General features: G+C 42.7%; 2 protein-coding genes across 4 annotated transcripts in view; both read left to right on the top strand.

Moving 5' to 3' along the window:
• The first annotated feature begins 9,084 nt into the window (after positions 1-9,084).
• Positions 9,085-16,196, top strand: slc6a7 (solute carrier family 6 member 7). 2 transcript variants are annotated; one of them, XM_082973781.1, is made up of 15 exons: positions 9,085-9,324; positions 10,490-10,556; positions 10,844-11,072; positions 11,633-11,764; positions 11,916-12,123; positions 12,487-12,625; positions 12,767-12,901; positions 13,067-13,170; positions 13,259-13,383; positions 13,645-13,757; positions 13,854-13,991; positions 14,068-14,167; positions 14,341-14,459; positions 14,981-15,154; positions 15,417-16,196. In XM_082973781.1, the coding sequence occupies exons 2-15, from the start codon at positions 10,503-10,505 to the stop codon at positions 15,609-15,611; spliced, it is 1,965 nt and encodes a 654-aa protein (XP_082829907.1). In that variant the 5' UTR covers positions 9,085-9,324; positions 10,490-10,502; the 3' UTR covers positions 15,612-16,196. The 2 variants fall into 2 exon arrangements, with proteins under 2 accessions (XP_082829907.1, NP_001167328.1); NM_001173857.1 differs by lacking the exon at positions 10,490-10,556 and having other exon boundaries at positions 9,141-9,324.
• A 628-nt stretch (positions 16,197-16,824) lies between these two features.
• rb1 (retinoblastoma 1) overlaps positions 16,825-20,448 on the top strand; it is a 37,826-nt gene continuing 34,202 nt past the window's right edge. Inside the window, exons 1-3 of one of the 2 annotated variants that reach the window (XM_014196605.3) lie at positions 16,825-17,130; positions 18,278-18,398; positions 18,604-18,707. In XM_014196605.3, coding sequence (XP_014052080.1) covers positions 17,024-17,130; positions 18,278-18,398; positions 18,604-18,707 — 332 coding nt within the window. In that variant the 5' untranslated portion in view covers positions 16,825-17,023. 2 annotated transcript variants of the gene reach the window in all.

The following is a 20,448-nucleotide window of genomic DNA, read 5'->3' as shown; positions in this document are numbered from 1 at the left end:
AAAACAATATGGGATGAGGTAGGTAGATTGGGTGGGCTATTTACAGATGGGCTATGTACAGCTGCAGCGATCGGTTAGCTGCTCAGATAGCTGATGTTTAAAGTTAGTGAGGGAAATATAAGTCTACAGCTTCAGCGATGTTTGCAATTCGTTCCAGTCATTGGCAGCCGAGAACTGGAAGGAAAAGCAGCCAAAGGAGGTGTTGGCTTTGGGGATGACCAGTGAAATATACCTGCTGGAGTGCGTGCTACGGGTGGGTGTTGTTATCATGACCAGTGAGCTGAGATAAGGCAGAGCTTTACCTACCATAGACTTATAGGTGACCTGGAGCCAGTGGGTCTGGCGACGAATATGTAGCGAGGGCCTGCAGACTAGAGCATACAGGTCGCAGTGGTGGGTGGTATAAGGGGCTTTGGTGACAAAACGGATGGCACTGTGATAGACTGCATCCAGTTTGCTGAGTAGAGTATTGGAAGCTATTTTGTAAATGACATCGCCGAAGTCAAGGATCGGTAAGATAGTCAGTTTAACGAGGGTATGTTTGGAGGCTTTGAAGGAGTGAAGGAGGCTTTGTTGCGAAATAGGAAGCCGATTCTAGATTTAGTTTTGGATTGGAGATGTTTAATATGAGTCTGGAAGGAGAGTTTACAGTCTAGCCAGACACCTTGGTATTTGTAGTTGTCCACATATTCTAAGTCAGAACCGTCCAAAGTAGTGATGCTAGTCGGGCGGGTGCGGGCAGCGAACGGTTGAAAAGCATGCATTTGGTTTTACTAGCGTTTAAGAGCAGTTGGAGGCCACGGAAGGAGTGTTGTATGGCATTGAAGCTCGTTTGGAGGTTAGTTAACACAGTGTCCAAAGAAGGGCACTGTGTTAAACTGAACAAGTTCCACAGACATGTGACTAACAGAAATTGAATAATGTGTCCCTGAACAAAGGGGGGTCAAAATCAAAAGTAACAGTCAGTATCTGGTGTGGCCACCAGCTGCATTAAGTACTGCAGTGCATCTCCTCCTCATGGACTGTACCAGATTTGCCAGTTCTTGCTGTGAGATGTTACCCCACTCTTCCACCAAGGCACCTGCAAGTTCCCGGACATTTCTGGGGGGGAATGGCCCTAGCCCTCACCCTCCGATCCAACTGGTCCCAGACGTGCTCACTGGGATTGAGAGCCAGGCTCTTCGCTGGCCATGGCAGAACACTGACATTCCTGTCTTGCAGGAAATCACACACAGAACGAGCAGTATGGCTGGTGGCATTGTCATGCTGGAGGGTCATGTCAGGATGAGCCTGGAGGAAGGGTACCACATGAGGGAGGAGGATGTCTTCCCTGTAACGCACAGAGTTGAGATTGCCTGCAATGACAACAAGCTCAGTCCGATGATGCTGTGACACACCGGCCCAGACCATGACGAACACTCCACCTCCAAATCGATCCCGCTCCAGAGTACAGGCCTCGGTGTAACGCTCATTCCTTTGACGATAAACGCGAATCCGACCATCATCCCTGGTGAGACAAAACTGCGACTCGTCAGTGAAGAGCACTTTTGGGTTTGTGCCCATAGGCGACGTTGTTGCCGGTAATGTCTGGTGAGGACCTGCCTTACAACAGTCCTACAAGCCCTAAGTCCAGCCTCTCTCAGCCTATTGCGGACAGTCTGAGCACTGATGGATTGTGCGTTCCTGGTGTAACTCGGGCAGCTGTTGTTGCCATCCTGTACCTGTCCCGCAGGTGTGATGTTCAGATGGACTGATCCTGTGCAGGTGTTGTTACAAATGGTCTGCCACTGCGAGGACGATCAGCTGTCCGTCCTGTCTTCCTGTGGCTCTGTCTTAAGCGTCTCACAGTACAGACATTGCAATATATTGCCCCGGCCACATCTGCAGTCCTCCTGCCTCCTTGCAGCATGCCTAAGGCACGTTCACGCAGATGAGCTGGGACCCTGGGCATCTTCCTTTTGGTGTTTTTCAGAGTCAGTAGAAAGGCCTCTTTAGTGTCCTAAGTTTTCATAACTGTGACCTTAATTGCCTACCCTCTGTAAGCTGTTAGTGTCTTAACGACCATTCCACAGGTGCATGTTCATTAATTGTTTATGGTTCATTGAACAAGCATGGGAAACAGTGTTTAAACCCTTTACAATGAAGATCTGTGAAGTTATTTGGATTTTTAGGAATGATCTTTGAAAGACAGGGTCCTGAAAAAGATAGACAGACAGACAGACAGACAGACAGACAGACAGACAGACAGACAGACAGACAGACAGACAGACAGACAGACAGACAGACAGACAGACAGACAGACAGACAGACAGACAGACAGACAGACAGACAGACAGACAGACAGACAGACAGACAGACAACAACAAAAAATATATATATGGGAAGCAGGCAAATGCCTTTCACTGAGTTGTGCAAAAACAGACTGACAAGGGTGAGACAATTCATTTTAATTTATCTTAATGTTCTTTTGTTGTTGTTTGCAGGTGCATTATCCTTCTGACCCTATGCAGCCAGGTTCCATCTACTTTTGAATTCCTCACAAGTGTGGCTTGTTTGGTGTCTGCTGTGAAGGAATATCACAACAAGTCAACTACTTGATTGATAAAGGCATGTCATCCAGCAAAGGCAGCAGCACAGTCATCAACTACATGCACCATTTCTTCACCAACTACGGAGTTGGGGAAACACATGTGGACCTGAATTGTGATAACTGAAGTGGCCAAAACAATAACAAGTTTGTGCTCTTCCTGATCACAGGCCACACCAAGTTTTCCCCCGAAAGGTGCTTCGGCCTCATCAAGCAGCGCTTCAGAAAGACCAGAGTGAACACTTTGAGATTACTGGTGTTGTGAAGGACAGCACTGTGACAGGAGTGACCACAGATCAAGCAGTACCAGCACTTAAGGTGAATATCATTTTCATTGCATTGTATGCAGTGGCAGCCCGTCATTCAGGGCAGAGCCCCACCTGTTTGGAGCCCCACATTTTTAGATCAATTTTTTTGGGGGGGGGGTCGGGCTTGCCTGTTTTGCATGTTATTTTGGAATTAATACATGTCACATATCAGTTTGCAAACAATGTAAAAAAATCAAAAATCATTGAGTTAATAAAGCCACATACAAACATGGTGTCTTTTTTAATTTCTTGAGTAACAGGCTGACTACACTGCTCGCGTCGCAAAATAAAAGTAGAAATCTATATTATTCAATTATTGCACCCACACTGCTCGCGCGCGACGACAAGCGTCTGCGTTGCCAAGGGCTAAAATAGAAGTCAGTTCTATTTGTGATGCAGATCGTGCTGCAAGTCCTGCCTCTCCCACATCCTCATTGGTTTATAGAAGCAGGTACCCACGTGCCATCTCCTCATTGGTTATACCCACGTGGGTGACTGAAAGACGAACGAGGTCAGTGGCGGTAATGCACCTAATTTATGAAAGTTGCCAAACGCAATATAAAGGCAAGAGAAGAAAAAGCCTAGAAGGAGGAGAGATGACTAGAAACGATTCGGTTGACCGTTTTATGTGTGGATTAATTGTAGGAGTAGAGGACCTTGTGCATTTCAGGTAAAATAACAACTCAATGTTTATATCCCAGGACAAATTAGCTAGCAACAGCAAGCTAGCTAAATAGGACAAATTAGCTAGCAAGTGCAAGCTAGCTAGCTAAATTGCCATAAATGTTTAATGCTTTTCAACCTGTCCCCAAATTAATGTAATTGGTTCAGAGTTTGTTTTGATATTTTAACCTGCGTGTCGTGATCGCGTTTGGTGTGGGGGGACAAAATAAATGTATGCACGATGGCGCACGCGCGCAAGCCGGTTTGGGTTCCGTGTAAGGCAGCTCCAAAATTCAGGTGTTTCAGCCTAGCTCAGTGCTTTCTGTGGTGGTGGGGCAGACAGTGGAAAATACAGAGCGTAGGTGTTGGTAATGTTCTCTAGTTGTGCCGTGATTGGCTCAGTATTCTGTCACTCGTGGGGACACTACGTCACCGCCAAGTCTAAGGGTAGAGCTAGAAAATTCAAGCCCCTTGGTTGCTGCCATAGAGTTACATTAGAAGTGCCCATCCAAAAAGGCTCTATGTCATTGGCCACAGATAAAATGACATCAAATCGCGTTATATCTACAGTAGCATTCATTGGACATGTCAACATCATACTTTCAGAATCTTAGCTAGTAGTCATCATCATGAATCAAATCGACAATCTACTGGCAAATCCTTTTTAATCCTTGTCATATGAAGAGAAGTAATGAAGAGAAAGAATAGAAAAAATGTATCGATGCTCATCGGCCATTGGACATAAACATTACACAGCAGGTTGGAAATCGCAAATTCAACAATAAGTAGTTTGGATGAAATCAGTGGCTAACTGCAAGCATTGCAAAGCCATCACTAGCCTGCTATTCAGTGGAGTGGCTGTATGGTCCTAAGTCTTGGATTAAAGGTCTCTTTTCCAAGCATAAAATTAAAAACATTCAACATTGGCCATGCTGTCAATCCAGCATGATTTGTGCCATGCTCAAAACAACTGTTAACTCGGAAAAACGAGCTCCGACCGGGAAAATACATTTTCAACGGTCATCCAACTCGGAAGTGTAAATCCGGAAATCGGGCCTCTTTCTAGAGCTACGACATGAAGATCACTGACGTCATCATAATTCAACCTTGTTTATTTCAGAGTTCCCAGTTGTCTTGAAAGCACCATAAATCCAGAGAAAGCTAGGATTTGTTAACAAAGTTTGATGACAAAATTTGCCCACGAAGGACAGCCGCGCAACCTTCCTGTTCAAGTGAGCACAGCACAACAAGGTGAGTCCAAAAATGTCTTGTATGCTTCTGCATAGTTATGTTATATGCCAGGAAGATATGTATACTGTAGCTAGGCAGTAATACTAAGTGTATGTTGTGTAGTTAGTTGTTAGTAGCCCATGTGCCTCACCCTAATTTTCCCCTCTTAATTTTGCCTTCTGACTTGGTGGTGCACATGTAGCCTATAACCTGTTTTAGAGAAATGTAATCATGAAATATTATAAGAGATTTCATTGTCTGCTTATATGCCCCCTTTATTTATCCGACGGTTCTGACTTGGTGTACAGAGAGAACACTGTAAGAACATCCCATGTTCTAAATTCTGTCGCTGTACATTTCAAAAGTGCTGAACAAATAGTCATATTGACTACGTTCGTCCTAGCTCGCTCGTTAAAGTCTTAATTGAAATTGCGGATTGCCTCTTATCCGCTTGTCGTCCCCTCATGCTATAATTTGTACATCTCAATTGTCAGTAGAAACCACATTTGTTTAAGCAAGTCAGCCATATCAGCTATCATGGTTTTTTAAAAGGCAGTAAATTAGGCTGATTGAACTGTTTTGCTGCCAGACAAGGCTCTGCTGATAGCCAGGTGTAGCAGTGGTAAGGTGTTGGGACTGCTGTTGGGACTCCGCTGTTGGGACAGCTTTATGCAGGCCCTAACAGTTTGTGGGAACCGTTTGTCATCATTATAGTGCAATTGTTGTGTTGTGTAGTGGCTTTGCTGACATGCAACCCACATTTTCTTTTTTTTCCCCCACCAAGATTTACCTGCTAAAATCGCCCCTGATTGTATGAGGTTATTCTTCTTATTAAACTTGGGAAGTGAATTGATGTTATGCAAGGTTGTAATGTTTTCTCCATTTTTTTGTTGTTTCCTGTTTTACAGCTTCGATGCTCTGGAGCCTAGTGTTGTTGTCACCAAGGAGCATTTGGACTCAGTCAGGACCAGGTTTTAGCTGCTGCGCAACGCTGACATCCTTCCTCCCATAGATGGTCTGCCTGTACAAACACCACCTGGACTGGACACAGCTAAACAAACGTATGTTTTTGAGAAGATCAGGGAGTTTTGCGACGAAGAAGCTATGGATATCACATGCCCTGCAACAAAGTCAATGGCAGGACAGAAACAGGCTCTCTGAATATAGATTCCCTTGTTCATGTGTGGTTCACACGGACCAGTCATCAGCACTATCTGCAGTGTCTCTACTCAAATGACTCTCTCTTAACACACACACACCATATGTTGCTGCTACTATTTATTATTTTATCCTGCTGCTTAGCCACTTTACCACTTATTGTATGATATCACTGATATGGTTATTGATATCACCAGTATCACTGATGTGGTTATTGATATTGTTCTTGTACATACTGTATATTATGTAATTCTTTCTCTACTGGCATTGACACTTGTTATTTTTTTTATATTGACACTATCTATTTTTGATATTGCTACTATGTCACCTAATATTTATAACATATTTTTATCTGGACACTTTCAGTTTACCTGGAATTTTTCCTTACTGTAGGCTACTACTTTTACCACTTATAGTCTTAATCTTTACTACACTACTCACTGTTTAGCACATTACCTCACATGTGAATCCTTGTTGGGTGGGGCTGGCTTAAGAGGCTGTGAACAATGCTGAATGGGTGTAGACAAAGAAGAGCTCTCCAGTAGGTGTACCAAAACATTCAAGGGCCATTTTCTCAAAAGTGGGGTTTCAAGTTCATCAACTTTCAAAGGATAATTACTTTCCCATTGTTCCTCAAATGCAGTGTATGTTACCATTTTGTAGCTCTGTGTCTCTGCTTTTATCCAATGTAAAAAAATCAATTTAAAATGTTGCTACATAAGACCGAATCAAGGCGGTCAGTCACATATAATACATAAATAATAATATAGCCATCATAAGCACATCCTCTACAGAGTAGGCGTGCTGATCTAGGATCTGTCCATTTAATATTATTCATTATGATCTAAAAGTCCTAACTGATGCAAGATCGGCACTCATAATCTGAGACGCTTTGTGGATACGGGCCCTGGGCTATTTGGACTAGGTGAGCCCTATCTGGTCATGAACTCAGGCTCAAAAGTCATTCTTGGGCTTTTCTTCTTCGTCTCTGCTGGCGGTCCCCAACAGAGGATACAGACTGGTAGCTGGTGGGTTTGGCCCCAGGGTTCATAAAGGCTGCATCTCTGCCAATGTCACTTACCTTGGTGTGAAGTGACTGGGATTTTCCTGTGAAGGTTTCTGTAACAAGGGTTTTCCAGGTGGCACAATCTTTTTGATGATAGTGATGATATCAGAAAGCACAACATTGATTTTCACTGTTATGCTGACGATACACAACTTTACATTTCTGTGTCACCAGAGGATTTTAGCTCCACGGATACATTTTTAGACTGTATTAGTGATTTAAATACTTGGATGGCTCACAACTTCCTACAGCTAAATCAAGACAAGACCGAGGTACTTATTGTTGGAGCCAAAGCACAGAGAGTGAATCTAGCTGCACATTTTAATTCACAGGCAACAAAGATAAAACACCAGATAAAAAACCTAGGTGCTATTTTAGATTCTGAACTCAATTTTGAATCACACATTAGGAATGTGACCAAAATGGCTTTTTACCACCTGAGGAACATGCCAAGGCGAGGCCATTTCTCTCTCAGGCTGATACAGAGAGACTCATCCATGTTTTTATTACAAGCAGGCTTGACTACTGTAATACTCTCCTGTCTGGTCTACCCAAGAAAGCCATTGGTCAACTGCAAAACATACAGAATGCTGCAGCACCGGTCCCAAGACCAGACGGAGAGCACACATTACACCGATTTTAAGGTTTCTGCCTGTAAGTTTGAGAATTAATTGTAAGATTGTTCTATTGGTTTTTAAATCAATCCATGATTGTGCACCCCAATACATGTCAGACATGCTTTTAAGTTATGTACCCAATAGGTTCCACAGGTCTTCTGGCACTGGCCTTTTAACCATCCCAAAGCCTAGGACCAAGAGGCAAGGAGATGCAGCCTTTAGTTACTATGCCCCCAGCCTCTGGAATAGCCTGCCAGAGAACCTGAGGGGAGCTGAAACTGTGGACATAATCTAAAGTGATCTTAAAACACATGTTTTTGGCTTTGCTTTTCCTTGGAGTGGTTTTAGCTGTTCAATTTGTCATTCTTTAGTTTTTTATGTTATGTTTGTTGTGTAGTAAATATTTTAGCTTTTATTTTCATTGTTTTTTATTAGTTTTTTTCCCTGTAAAGCACATTACGTTGCATTCAGTGTCTAAAATGTGCTGTATAAACAAAGCTTGATTTGATTTGAAGTTATGTCCATGGACCATAGCAAGCCAAGATGCCATACAAATAAAGGCATTACCTATTTTTTCCTCGTTTAGCCACTTTGTTCATACGGTCTGCTGTTTGATTTTTTTTTTATAGATCACCATGTAGCCTATTATCATATTGCCTGTTACATACACAATTCCATCTTCTTGGCCATGCAACAAAACAGGGGATCTATGTGGTTTCTCATTTCATAGAAATAGCAACGGCTGCAATTTCCTGCTGTTGCAGTTGGTTTCCTCTACTGATGCTCTGAGCAACGCTTTCTCGGAATAGAAAAAAAGACAGTCTTTGAAGAAGCAGGGTTTGATTAGACGTGCTGTAGCTGCTCAATAACCTGATGAAAATAGATTGAGACAGACAGACAGATACAGTAGGCAAAAACATTTGTGAAGGGGTGCAGTTGTAGAAAGGGTGTGGTTTACCAACTGTAAAGGTGTTTTAAAAAGAGGGCGTGTTTTCCCCCTTTGTTCAATGGGCGGATTCGATTATGCTGAACTGCGGGGCACCCGTCTATGGCCGATGACGTGACCGGGCAAAAGCAGTGAGACAGGAGCGCCCTTCTCAAATGAACAGTAATCTGCGCAGCTCTATCATGTTGTCAACAAGGCAGTATGGTGCATCATCCAGAAACATACATCTCTTTTCCATAAAATATATGTTTGAATTTTCAAACAAATTTTAACTGGGAAGGCGGATAAAGCGTTTTTATCAAAAGCAATCACTTTTACATGTGAAAATACAGAATCCTACTCGTTACTCCACGTGCTTAATTATGTCACTTTTGTTTTGGGCCAATTTCGCTGTGGGCTTTGAACGGGCTCACACCCGGGAGGCAGCTCGGTTCCAAAACGAATGCAATCAAGCTTCACCCGGTGTAAAACACGACTAACGGGCGCCCGAGCCAGATTAATCGAATCCCCTCAGTGACTGCACCTGCGCTCTACTGTAATTTCCCGGTCATTACCAAAAGTGCCGATTTCAATCATCACTGACGAACATTTCCGTCAAAGCACGAATATATTACCATTAACTTTAATCTGAACAATGTATCGAACATCCAAAGAAACCAAGTGAATCTCTCCCCGGGAAAATGCCGAGCGAGCAGACAAAAACGGCACCTGGGAACATTACAGAGAAAAAATCAACACATCAACAAGAGGTAAGCAAGAAAACAACCTGTTGTTAGTTAATATGAACTTTTTAAACGTCGTTAAAAGGTCTAATTTCACCTCTTTGTGAATATTGGATTGTTTTGGAATTTATGGAAAACGAATGGAACCATCGTTCTTTGTATTTGTAGTTCTATAAAGTAACCTAACCCGTCTGTCCTCATTCCTCTGACATCCGATGTAGTGGAAAGTGCAACACCCTACTAGCCTATAGGTCACCATTGTCACCTCAGTAAAATTCGTTTTGTACTGGATATTCGGTTTTCTCTCCTTGATAACTATTGAACCAAGCATACCATGACTATGAAGATGGTGTATTCGAATAATGAAATTGATCAATTCTGAATCGGAACAAGATGGACAAAGATTCACAGCTATTTTTGTTCAAATAACATTTTCTTTTTGGGGGGAGGATTTCAATCTTTAATAGCTCTTACACAAAACGTGCCATGACTATGAAAATGATATATTCTGAATCGGGGGAGGATGGATTATAAATCCATGGCTTTTGGTTTTTGGAAATTCTGATTTTGTTTTTGGACGGGAGGGGGGTTCAATCTTCAATAGCTCTTACACAAAGTGTGCCATGACAATGACAATTCTGTATATAATTGTCATTGTCATGGCACGTTTTTAAAGCTGTGGGTTTTGTCCAGCCTTCCCTGATTCAGAATATACCATCTTCATAGTCATGGCATGCTGTGTTCAAATATCCAATATAAAACTACGTTGGGTATAAACCTCTCAATGTTTATTTCAAAGACATAATCAAAGTTTTAAGACTATCAACATTTCAGTTGATACAGACTTAACATCAATCCATCCCATTGTTCTCATTTCATTGTTTGTTTTGCATAACCTATTGTAGCCCATTGTATAACAACTACCTGTATAACAACTACTCTTTCTACCCCTTTTATGACTTACAATGTGTCATGATGATGATGATGATGATGAGGCAGGCGGATGGTAGTGGCCTAAATCAAATGAATGGCAGTTCTCAAAACTGAACTGACATTTTCACCTGACCTCCGTCCTCTTGGTCTCTTTAGTTCTTCTCTTTTCTGTCTGTTTAGCCGACTGGTCCACTGACAACGCACACAAATAGAGGCAATAGTTCCTATTTTGTTGTGAGTTAAATTGTTTGCCTTGCAGGGGAGGAAGGAGAATGAGTGCTTGCACCAATTGCACTGGATGGCACAACAGTGACACAGCTCTAGAGGTCACACGCAATGGTTTACAAAGACTGCATGACAATGTCATATTTCCTGATGTGTGAACCACACCCATATCTATCAACCTGGACTCCATAGCTATGCCTACCATTGTCACTGACTGTGTTCACCTTAAACAATGTGCAGTCCCAGTGTCTCATACAAGTTAAAATAAAGGGGAGTACTTCACTTGTGACATGGAATCCAACTTTTCAACATTAAGGCATGACATCGTTATAGGTTATTCTGATAGAGGATCTGTCTGACAGTTTTGAATGTGTTATATCTGTTCTAGAGTCCAGCACAGCTGAATGGGTTTAATTTAGCTCATGATGTCACCAATCCCTCATCCCAGCCACAGTTTGATTCCCGCCCCCCATCCCCTGCACCCCCACCAGACCCACGTATTCTCCCAAGAGAGCAGTGGGGTGGGAAGTATGAGTTTCTGCTGTCCTGTATCGGCTACTGTGTGGGACTGGGGAATGTGTGGAGGTTTCCCTACCTCTGCTACCGCAATGGAGGAGGTAAGTAACCCACAGCCAAGCTGGCTTTTAGCCCTCATACACTTCACACTGCCCCTCAAACTCTAAGTATGAATGAAGCTGTATTACTGCATTGAAATGGATGTGTATTATGTTACCGTGGCCTTCAGGTCTGCACTGTCCTCTCCCCTCTGTGGGTTGTGCTGCAGAGTTCATCTGAGAGCTGAAACCAAAGCCACGCAATCACAGGCAGCCAGTGGTGCTAGAAAGCCAACACACACCTGTGCACAGAAAAACACACCTTAAGACAGTCTACTGAATGGTTCATTCAAAACTATAGTACACAAACTTCAGCTCCCCATGTGAAGCTAGCACATGCTGAGACTTCAATAGTTGAGGGATAGAAAAACCCTCTGCTGGCTGGCAGCTTTCCAGATGTAGTAAGTGATTATATAGCCATAGCGCTGTTTGTAGGACATACCCTTACATGCCATGTATCCGTGTAGCTAGCAGCTCAGTGTTATAACAATCAAATTAATGAGGGATGTCGCCTCTTGTATTATCCCGTTTCCTGTTTGACCTGTGGCCTCCTCTGTCCCCAGGTGTGTTCCTCATCCCCTACTTCATCATGCTCTTCTTCACCGGTGTCCCCCTCTTTCTCATGGAGCTAAGTCTAGGCCAGTATGGAGCTGCTGGACCAATCACAGTGTGGAAGTGCTGCCCCCTCCTTAAAGGTAAACCCCCATGACCCCCATGCCTCCATTGTCCTCCCAACACTCCATAATTGTCCACCAACACTGATTGAGGCTAATCTTATGTTCTCCAACATCAAAAGCTCCCTCATCTGGACTACACACATCAATCTGCCTGTGTGTCTCTTTATAGGCATTGGCATTGGGATGCTTTGTGTGTCTATGCTGGTGTGCCTCTACTACAACGTGATCTTAGCCTGGACCTTCTACTACCTGGGCAGCTCTTTCCAGAGCCCCCTGCCCTGGTCCTGTGATGCCCCAGCCAATGCTTACCTCTGTGGAAACGCCACTGTGAACAGCTCCTCTGGCAGAGCCCTCAGCCCCTCAGAGGTCTTCTGGAAGTAAGGGCTCTTCCACCACTGTAGAGTGTTTTTCACTAAAAATGATTGAATGTCCTTTGCATGATTGAATTCAGATTAGGATTGGTTTATCATGGGGGAATTAGCGTCATGCTGGCCCTCAACTGTATTGAAATATTGACGACCATGAAATGCCTGAAATGTTGTCCTTCAAAAAGTCTGTGCTGGGTTTACACTGTGCTGTATGTGTTCATGTCCTTAAGGAGATGAGCTGACTTCACTATATGATGTAACATCTATCTCCTGTTCATAATGTCTCTGTTTGCTGGGTCTATCCAACTAGTTTTGGCTAGAGGTCTGAATACTCTGTGTGAGTGTGTGTTTGCTCGGTGTGTTGTGTTCCAGTGAGCGTGTTCTGGGTGTGGTGAACAGTAAGGGCCTCCATGACCCTGGTCCTGTCAGGTGGCCCCTGGCTCTCTGCCTCCTGGCTGCCTGGGTCATCATCTTCTTTTGCATGCTCAAGGGCATCCGCAGCTCTGGCAAGGTGATATAACACACACGTCATCAGAATACACACACACCTTTAAACACAGACATACTCATGTTACGCAAACATGCCCTCAAAACACACATCCTTGCGCTTGGTGTTGCTATGTACTTAAGAGCTGTTACTCTAACTTTGTAGGTGGTTTATGTGACTGCGACGTTCCCGTACTTCGTGCTGATTGTTTTGATCATAAGGGGTGCTACACTGGAGGGGTCACTTCAGGGTGTGGCCTTCTACCTCACCCCTGACTGGGGCCGGCTGGCCAGTGCACAGGTAAACTACATCCCCTAGTGGAGACAGGCTGGTAGAATCTCTAGAGTAAAGTCAAGTTAGTTTGTTTTTGTGTGTATGTGTCTACCTGTAATGATGAGTGTCAAGGCCCTTGGTGCTGGCCAACAAAGTAGACAGCATGTCTTAACTGTCCCGTTCACCTTGTAGGTGTGGAACGATGCTGCCTCACAGGTCTTCTACTCGTTGGGGATTGGTGTTGGGGGGCTGCTCTCCATGGCCTCCTACAATAAGTTTGACAACAATGTCATCAGGTCAGTTGTACTGTACTCTACTACTGTTCTCTCTGAGGCTACAGGCATGCTGGGAAATGGAGTCTATTGAACATTGTGTTGCTTTCAGGGACTGTCTGGTCATCACCATAGGGAACTGCAGCACCAGCTTCTTTGCGGGCTTCGCCATATTCTCAATCCTGGGTCACATGGCTTGGAGGAAGGGAGTGCCTGTTGGCGAGGTGGCAGATACAGGTAGCACTCGATGAGCCAGTCTCTCCTCTTGTATTAACAATCAATCAATCAAATGTATTTTTAAAGCCGTTTTTACATCAGCCGATGTCATAAAGTGCTATACAGAAGCCCAGCATTGAACCCCAAACAGCAAGCAATGCAGATGTCGAAGCACATTTCTGTTTCTGTTATGACATGGTCATCACAATATATCCAGTTATTATCATGGCACTAAAAAGCTATTTCATGGCAAAAATAAGCTCATTATTGTTCTTACTCCAGGTCCTGGTTTGGCGTTTGTGGCGTACCCAGAAGCCCTTGCTCTACTGCCAGGCTCGGTGTTCTGGTCCATCCTCTTCTTCCTCATGCTTTTCATGCTGGGGGTCGACACTTTGGTAAACCACAGCCTTGTTCTGTATTGAACCCCCAGCTCTTTGAACTAACCAAACATATACATCTAACATCTTTCTGGCCCTGTTTTCTCTCTGTAGTTTGGTAACATGGAGGGTATCACCACGGCCGTGCTGGATGAGTTCCCACAGCTCAGAGCTAACATGAAGCAGAAGTCTCTGTTCCTGGGACTGCTGTGTTTCGGCTTCTATCTAATGGGACTGCTGTTGATCACTGATGTGAGTTTGTGTGTGTGTGTGTGTGTGTGTGTGTGTGTGTGTGTGTGTGTGTGTACTGATATCTGTCTCTCCATAGGGAGGGATTTACTGGTTCACCCTCATCGACTCCTTCGCCACTAGCTTCGGCCTCATCATCATCACCCTCTTCATGTGCATTGGCATCTCCTTCTTCTATGGTACACATCACCATGCAACTCTAGCTCCATACCCTACATGCTACATTCCACATACTAACTAAACATACTAACCACTATTCAGACATGCCACACACTTACTGTATGTCAATAGTGTCTTCAGATACTTTGACTAATAAGCATGCATGTGTGTCTGCATTCTGTAACATTCACAGGAGTGAACCAGTTTTGCCAGGACATCATTGACATGATCTGTCTCTGTCCTCCCTGGTGCAGCAAAGTGCTGCTCTACTTCAAAGCATGCTGGGTATTCTGCACCCCATTTCTCCTACTGGTGAGTCAGACCCTCTACCTTTACATTATGTCTCTAAAAAAGCATCCCTCTGTCTAAAATCCACCCTTTGTTGCACCCTGACAGTGGTGAATAATTTAAAGAGACTGTCATTCTATCCCCTTTTCCCCCGGCTGTGTTCTCTATGGGTTTATTTTCAGTCACCTCTCATGTATGCACAGTATGTCTGATATGTGTATTTGAATAAAAGGTATGTAGTAGCTGTTGAATAGAAACATAAATGAGTGAACTAACCACGTGTACTGAGCCAGAAAGAGGGAATGGATAATACCATAGAGGCTCTGCCTGGATTATCATACAGACGTCTGTTTAAGAGTCTGGGCATGCTCAGCCGCACTCTGCTGCGTCTGTCTGGGTGTTGGTCTATCTCTCCAAAGCTACTGTGAGTTTTTGATCACTGCTTTGATTCCATGGTTGCTGTTAAACTTTCTTAGTGTAGATGCTTTTATTTCTGTTGCCTTTGTTTCACATGCCCCTCTGTTTCTGTGTCCCTGTCCATCCAGTTCATTCTGACCTATATCTTCATTGAGATGTACAACACCCCGCTGCAGTATGGTGCCTATGTGTATCCTCGCTGGGGCAAGGCACTGGGCGTGTGCATGGGCGCCACCTGCTGTCTGCAGATCCCCATCTGGGCCATCGTGGCCATCAGCAAGGAGTCTGGGACACTGAAAGCCGTCAGTACTGTCCGCCCCATTTCCCCCTGTCTGTCATTACACAAGCCATGTTACATGGCTATAGGAATTGCCCTAAGGGGACAAATAAAGCTGTATTGAAATGACTTGAATACTGAAGCCACACTAAGAACACATTAAACTCTTGATAGGTTAAAGGCTTCCAGTGTGCAAATAATTTAAGGGTTACATCAGTTATGAAAATAAACAGTCACATGCCATTCAGTTTAAAAATCTCTTTATTAATCTTTCTCTCTCCATTCAGCGTTTTAAGAAATCCATTCGACCTCTAAATTCCTGGAGGGGGAACAACTTGAACAACAGTGGAGGAGGAGAGGAACGAGTAGAGCCAGAGAGGATGGAGGCACCGTTCACAGTAAACCTAACAGACCGAGACACTGTCAACCTTACCGAGGTGGATTTCACAGCTATAGCCTGGGAAAATGGGACAGAGGCATGACCCTTCCTCACTGGTGGAGGTGAAGAGTATATCATCACCTGCAGAACTTTGTATGAAGAGACAAAGGAAGGATGTCACTGTCCAGGCATCATACCCTGCCAGCCAGAAGGATACCATTTTGCCATTTGCTATACTGACACTTTAAAGATACATTTTCTAAGTAGTCTTTGTTTTTAAAATTATTGGATTGTCCTTCAGGACAATGTGAATTGGTGGTTTTATTTATGCTTTAAAAATACCTTTTACATTGTCTATTTGCAATTTTGCTAGAGTGTGTATATAGCCTAAAGGCCATGGCTGCAGCATGTATACACAGAGACCACGGGTGTATTCACTAGGAACTAAACAGAATGAAACGGGGAGGGACCTACTGGAATTGCTCCAATAGAAACGACTTTTTACTGCAAAACATTTTAGTCTACGCTCTTATCCAGAGCGACTTACAGCTTTGCTCAAGGGTACATGAACAGATTTTTCACCAAGTCAGCTCAGGGATTCAAACCAGTGACCTTTCAGTTACTGGCCCAATGCTATTAACCGTTAGGCTACATTTTCCATTTGAAATAAATTGTTTCCGTTGCAAAACGTTTTGGTCTAATGATTACACCCTGTGTTTTTCTTCCTGAGAGGACAAATGTAGTGGTGCAGGGCTGTTTCAGTGTCCGCTAACAAAGAGACGTGCTATAGGACGAGAATCACTGTGTGTGGTCTTCATCTCATCTCCTTTCTGATCTGTAGCTCACCAGAGGACTAGCAGTGCAAAGGAATAAAACCTATATAATTTTAATATTAGGCTACTATACATCTGTTTTTGTCATGTTTTAGTGCTGATGGTGGGTTTACACAGAGGGCAGATCTGTCTTGACTGTATAGCTAGGTGAAACTTTGACTACAGAGATCTATTTTTTTTATTTGAACCTTTATTTAACTATGCAAGTCAGATAAGAACATAGGACAAAACACACATCATGACAAGAGAGACACCCACTACATAAAGAGCATGGCAGCAGCACAACATGTTTGGGGTCTCTTAAACATAATTATTTTGTGTAGTTTTAACTAAGACATTTATTTTGCCCCAATACAAGGTAGCTCGTCCCTGGCACAATGTATAAATTGCTCTGGTGGTGGTACATTTGGCCTACACACAGATGGCGCCAAAGACGAATGTCGGATTGGCGCGGAGATGACGTCTGGCGGATGTCACGTATGCGACATTTTCCCGCGGTTTCTTTCTTCTGAGACTCGAAGACCTGAATCCGTAGTAGGATTTCAGGAAGCTGACAAGTAAAAACCGGGGTTTGTTCGGGACCAAATTGGGATATAAACGAAGTAAACTATTAAAAAGGCTATAAAATAGAAAACGGATACATTTTAATAATTTAGGTTTAATAATCTGATAACCCACAAAGATGCCTCCCAAAAAACGCAACTCTGGAGCAGCACAGAACAAGGAAATGAAGCCCAACATAAAAAACGCCTCCCCGGACAAGGAGAATCCAGATTTATCAATTGAAAAGTAAGCAGCCCGTCCTTCCATCGTATTTAACAAGATAATTGTTAACATATAACGTACCCGGTTATGTTACTGACTACAATATAACGTTATTTTCTTTCCGTAAAACGATCGTTTGCTAACTTTGCTAGCTAACGTAACGTTACCAACAACATCCCCCCACGAAAACAAGTCAAGACGAACAGCTGGGAAAACATGCTAACTAGTTATCAATCAGTAGCTAGCTAGCTATTATTTGGGAATATGTGACATGCCCGTTGTCTTATTTGTTACAAGTTTACTTTTTAAGTTTAGTAACATCAAGCTGTTATTTCCCTGCTAGTTAGCCATTGTAGGTAGCTATATAGCTAGATTCGAAAACAAATGTGTTCAAGTAGCTAGCAAAGCATCTTGCCAAATGAGTTAACTAGCTACTTTAGCCATCTCACAACAGTCATCACTTTCACTAATGGGGACAGAACTTTCATAGAGCCCCTACTGAAATGACTCCAGTCCATTTGATCACAGTTCATAGATATTATTTCCCACTTCAGAAATCGTGTTTAACGTTAGTTAGTAAGAATGGACTCCGTAACATTTGGGTCTGAATTACAAGGCCTACCATTGAGTGTTAGAATGATGGTGTTAAAGCTAGAGTCCGTAGTTGAAACAATAACAAAGGGGAACCCCTTGCCTCTGTTTTGGTAAAAAGATGAGGGATGGGACAGAAAATATATTTGCTCTCATATTCATAAACAGCTATGGATGTAAGGACTGAACATCCATGATATCAATAGTATAGTTTTAAGCATGTTTCGAGGCTATATCGTTTGTTTACATTTACGTTATTTATAAACATTGGAGGAAAACAAGCTTATATTTGGGGTTCTGATGGAGTGCAACAATTGAACTAAGCACATGAGGCATGTATACGTTATATTCTTTAAGAATCAATGGGTATATATCATTCATTTATAAGTCCAAAAATGGATGTAGCAAGACAATGACAAAGCACACTAACTAATTCTACATCAAAAACTACATGTACTTATTGCCTCCCTCACAAATCATGACTGTCAAAAGTGATTTTGTTACTATTCTGAGTGCACCATGTCCAAACTAAGTATGGTTAATCTAAATGTCTGACTTTTTTCTTTTTTTGAATGGTCAGGCACCAAGAGAAGGATGCAGACTTTATGACTCTGTGTCAGAGTCTCCAGGTGACAGATGCGGTGTGTGATCGTGCTTGGACAATATGGAAGGCAGTTCAGGCCTCAGTGGACAAAGTTCTTGTACGTATCCACCCATTGTCTCCAAGTTACTAGTAGACTATACAATGTGTTTTATCAACTGATACCCTTTCTGTCTGCTCTGATGATGAAAAGATTATAGTGAATAAACAACTGAACCATAACTCTTTGTCTCTGAAATAAACTGTATTCAAGGCTATTCACACAGACTGACAATACATTGTTTTTCTTCTCTCTGTCGACACAGGACACTCAAAAAAGGCTTTGGGCTGCTTGTCTGTTTGTGGCTGTGATAGACTTGGAAGTTGCAAGTTTTACCTTTACTCAAATCCTGAAGGCAGTGGATCTGAAGTAAGTACTAGATTCAAGCGTTCCAGTAGGGACTTTGTCAGTTCCCAGATCAGTTGATGTTTTCCCCTGGCAACACTCTTTTGAGTCGCTTACTCACTGGCCGGGTTGGGTAGATTACTTTCTAAATGTAATCCTTTACATTTACTAGTTACCTGTCCAAAATTGTAATCAGTAACAACTTGGATTACTCAAACTCAGTAACAATCTGATTACTTTAAATTACTTTCAGATGACTTTCCCCTTAAGGGCATTAGAAGAAGACAAAAAATGAATATTACCAATTGAACGACATCTATTGCAGGATAAATCAATATTAAAGTTTACATAATGGCCATCATTGGATGTTCCATTTTAATTTATGGGTTGGTTATGTACATAGGCTTCTTCTAACTCATTGCTTTCTACTACAGATAATAATACAGTTAGGCTATATCTTTACATTATTAACCAAAATCTGTCCGATTTACAGTCATTACAATTCATTTAATACCCCTTGATCTTCAAGAATAGGAATTTGAAATATGGAATTATAAATTGTTTTACCTGAGCATAACCCAAAAACGAAGGACTTGTTAGCGTACTCTGTTCTTGATTTTGTTGTCATGAACGACTGATTGGACTCATTGCTTTGAGTTGAAAAATAAATTCTGCTTTCGGAATGGTACGCTTTGAGCACTACTGAAAAGTGCTATTTGCATGTGAAATATGTATGCCATATGCTGCATTAGCTATAGGTATATTGATTGTTTTTGTTGGTGACATTTTGATATTTAGATAATCAAAAGTGTGCGTTTGAGCATATGTCTGTTAGGCCTATGGACTTTTTTGTTGTTGCATAAATTAGATAATAAATAAAAGCCCCACTCGTGGTCTTCTTAAATGAAGCCAGTTTTTGACAGTATGGAGAACAAAAAGAGAACGTCCTCAAACTTTTATTCTATAGGCTGGGATCCGCACTATGCAGGTGGTACAAGAGTGCATTTTTCACTGGCTGTCCTGGTTGCAAAAACAAGGATTGCTAGGCAGCTTAAACTTCTTCAATTATTATTGGGTTAAAATACACGTACATTTGTGAACAGCCATCCATAACTACAATCTGTAAGGCGCATATAGCTAAATGAGAGAACAGCAGTGTGATTCACATAAATGCGCTTTGTAGCTATATCAATAATGTAAATCTGTATTGCCCGAAGGCTTTACTGCTGTTGTCCTTACCTCAGAACCTTTATTGAAATTGGATAATCTTTCGATGCCGACAGCAGTTGCACCATTGAAAGACAGCTTGAACTTTAGCCTACAAAAGCCTATTCCTGCTCGTTTCCCACGAACCATGGAGTTGTTGATGCAGCCGCTCTTCTGTTTTTCTGCCTCTTTATGCTGCGTGCATTAGACAAACTGGCCGGATATTGACGATGTAGGCTAAATCAAGTATATCAAGCGTTAATTAAATGTTATGCTGCTGTGGCAGTATTGTGGATATTTAAACTAGTTAGCTAGCCACAGGGACTTGCCTGGTGACCGCATCTCTCAAGCCATGCATGTTTGGATACCGGGAGACAGACTGGAAAACGGGCATAACCGGGTGTGCGAGCTCCGTACAGGACAGATCAACCGATGGACAAGGTGGGGGATGGCGAACTTGACGACGTCATGATTACTTGCAGACAGTGGGCTACGACACCAACAATGACAAACCATTTATATAAACACATTTTGGGGGGGGGGGTGTATTGTACTACCA

This window comes from Salmo salar, chromosome 04, assembly GCF_965601325.2.
Source record: "Salmo salar chromosome 04, fSalSal1, whole genome shotgun sequence".
Classification (NCBI taxonomy): domain Eukaryota; kingdom Metazoa; phylum Chordata; class Actinopteri; order Salmoniformes; family Salmonidae; genus Salmo; species Salmo salar.
Note: the sequence above shows the minus strand (reverse complement) of the source record. Positions and strands in the feature narration are given on the sequence as shown.

Excerpts from the sequence above, each read along its gene's own strand:
- slc6a7 (NM_001173857.1), top strand. The coding sequence starts at position 9,256 with ATGCCGAGCGAGCAGACAAAAACGGCACCTGGGAACATTACAGAGAAA. Across the intron at positions 13,171-13,258 it reads TTTGACAACAATGTCATCAG|GGACTGTCTGGTCATCACCA; the intron begins GTCAGTTGTACT and ends TGTTGCTTTCAG. Across the intron at positions 15,155-15,416 it reads AGTCTGGGACACTGAAAGCC|CGTTTTAAGAAATCCATTCG; the intron begins GTCAGTACTGTC and ends CTCTCCATTCAG.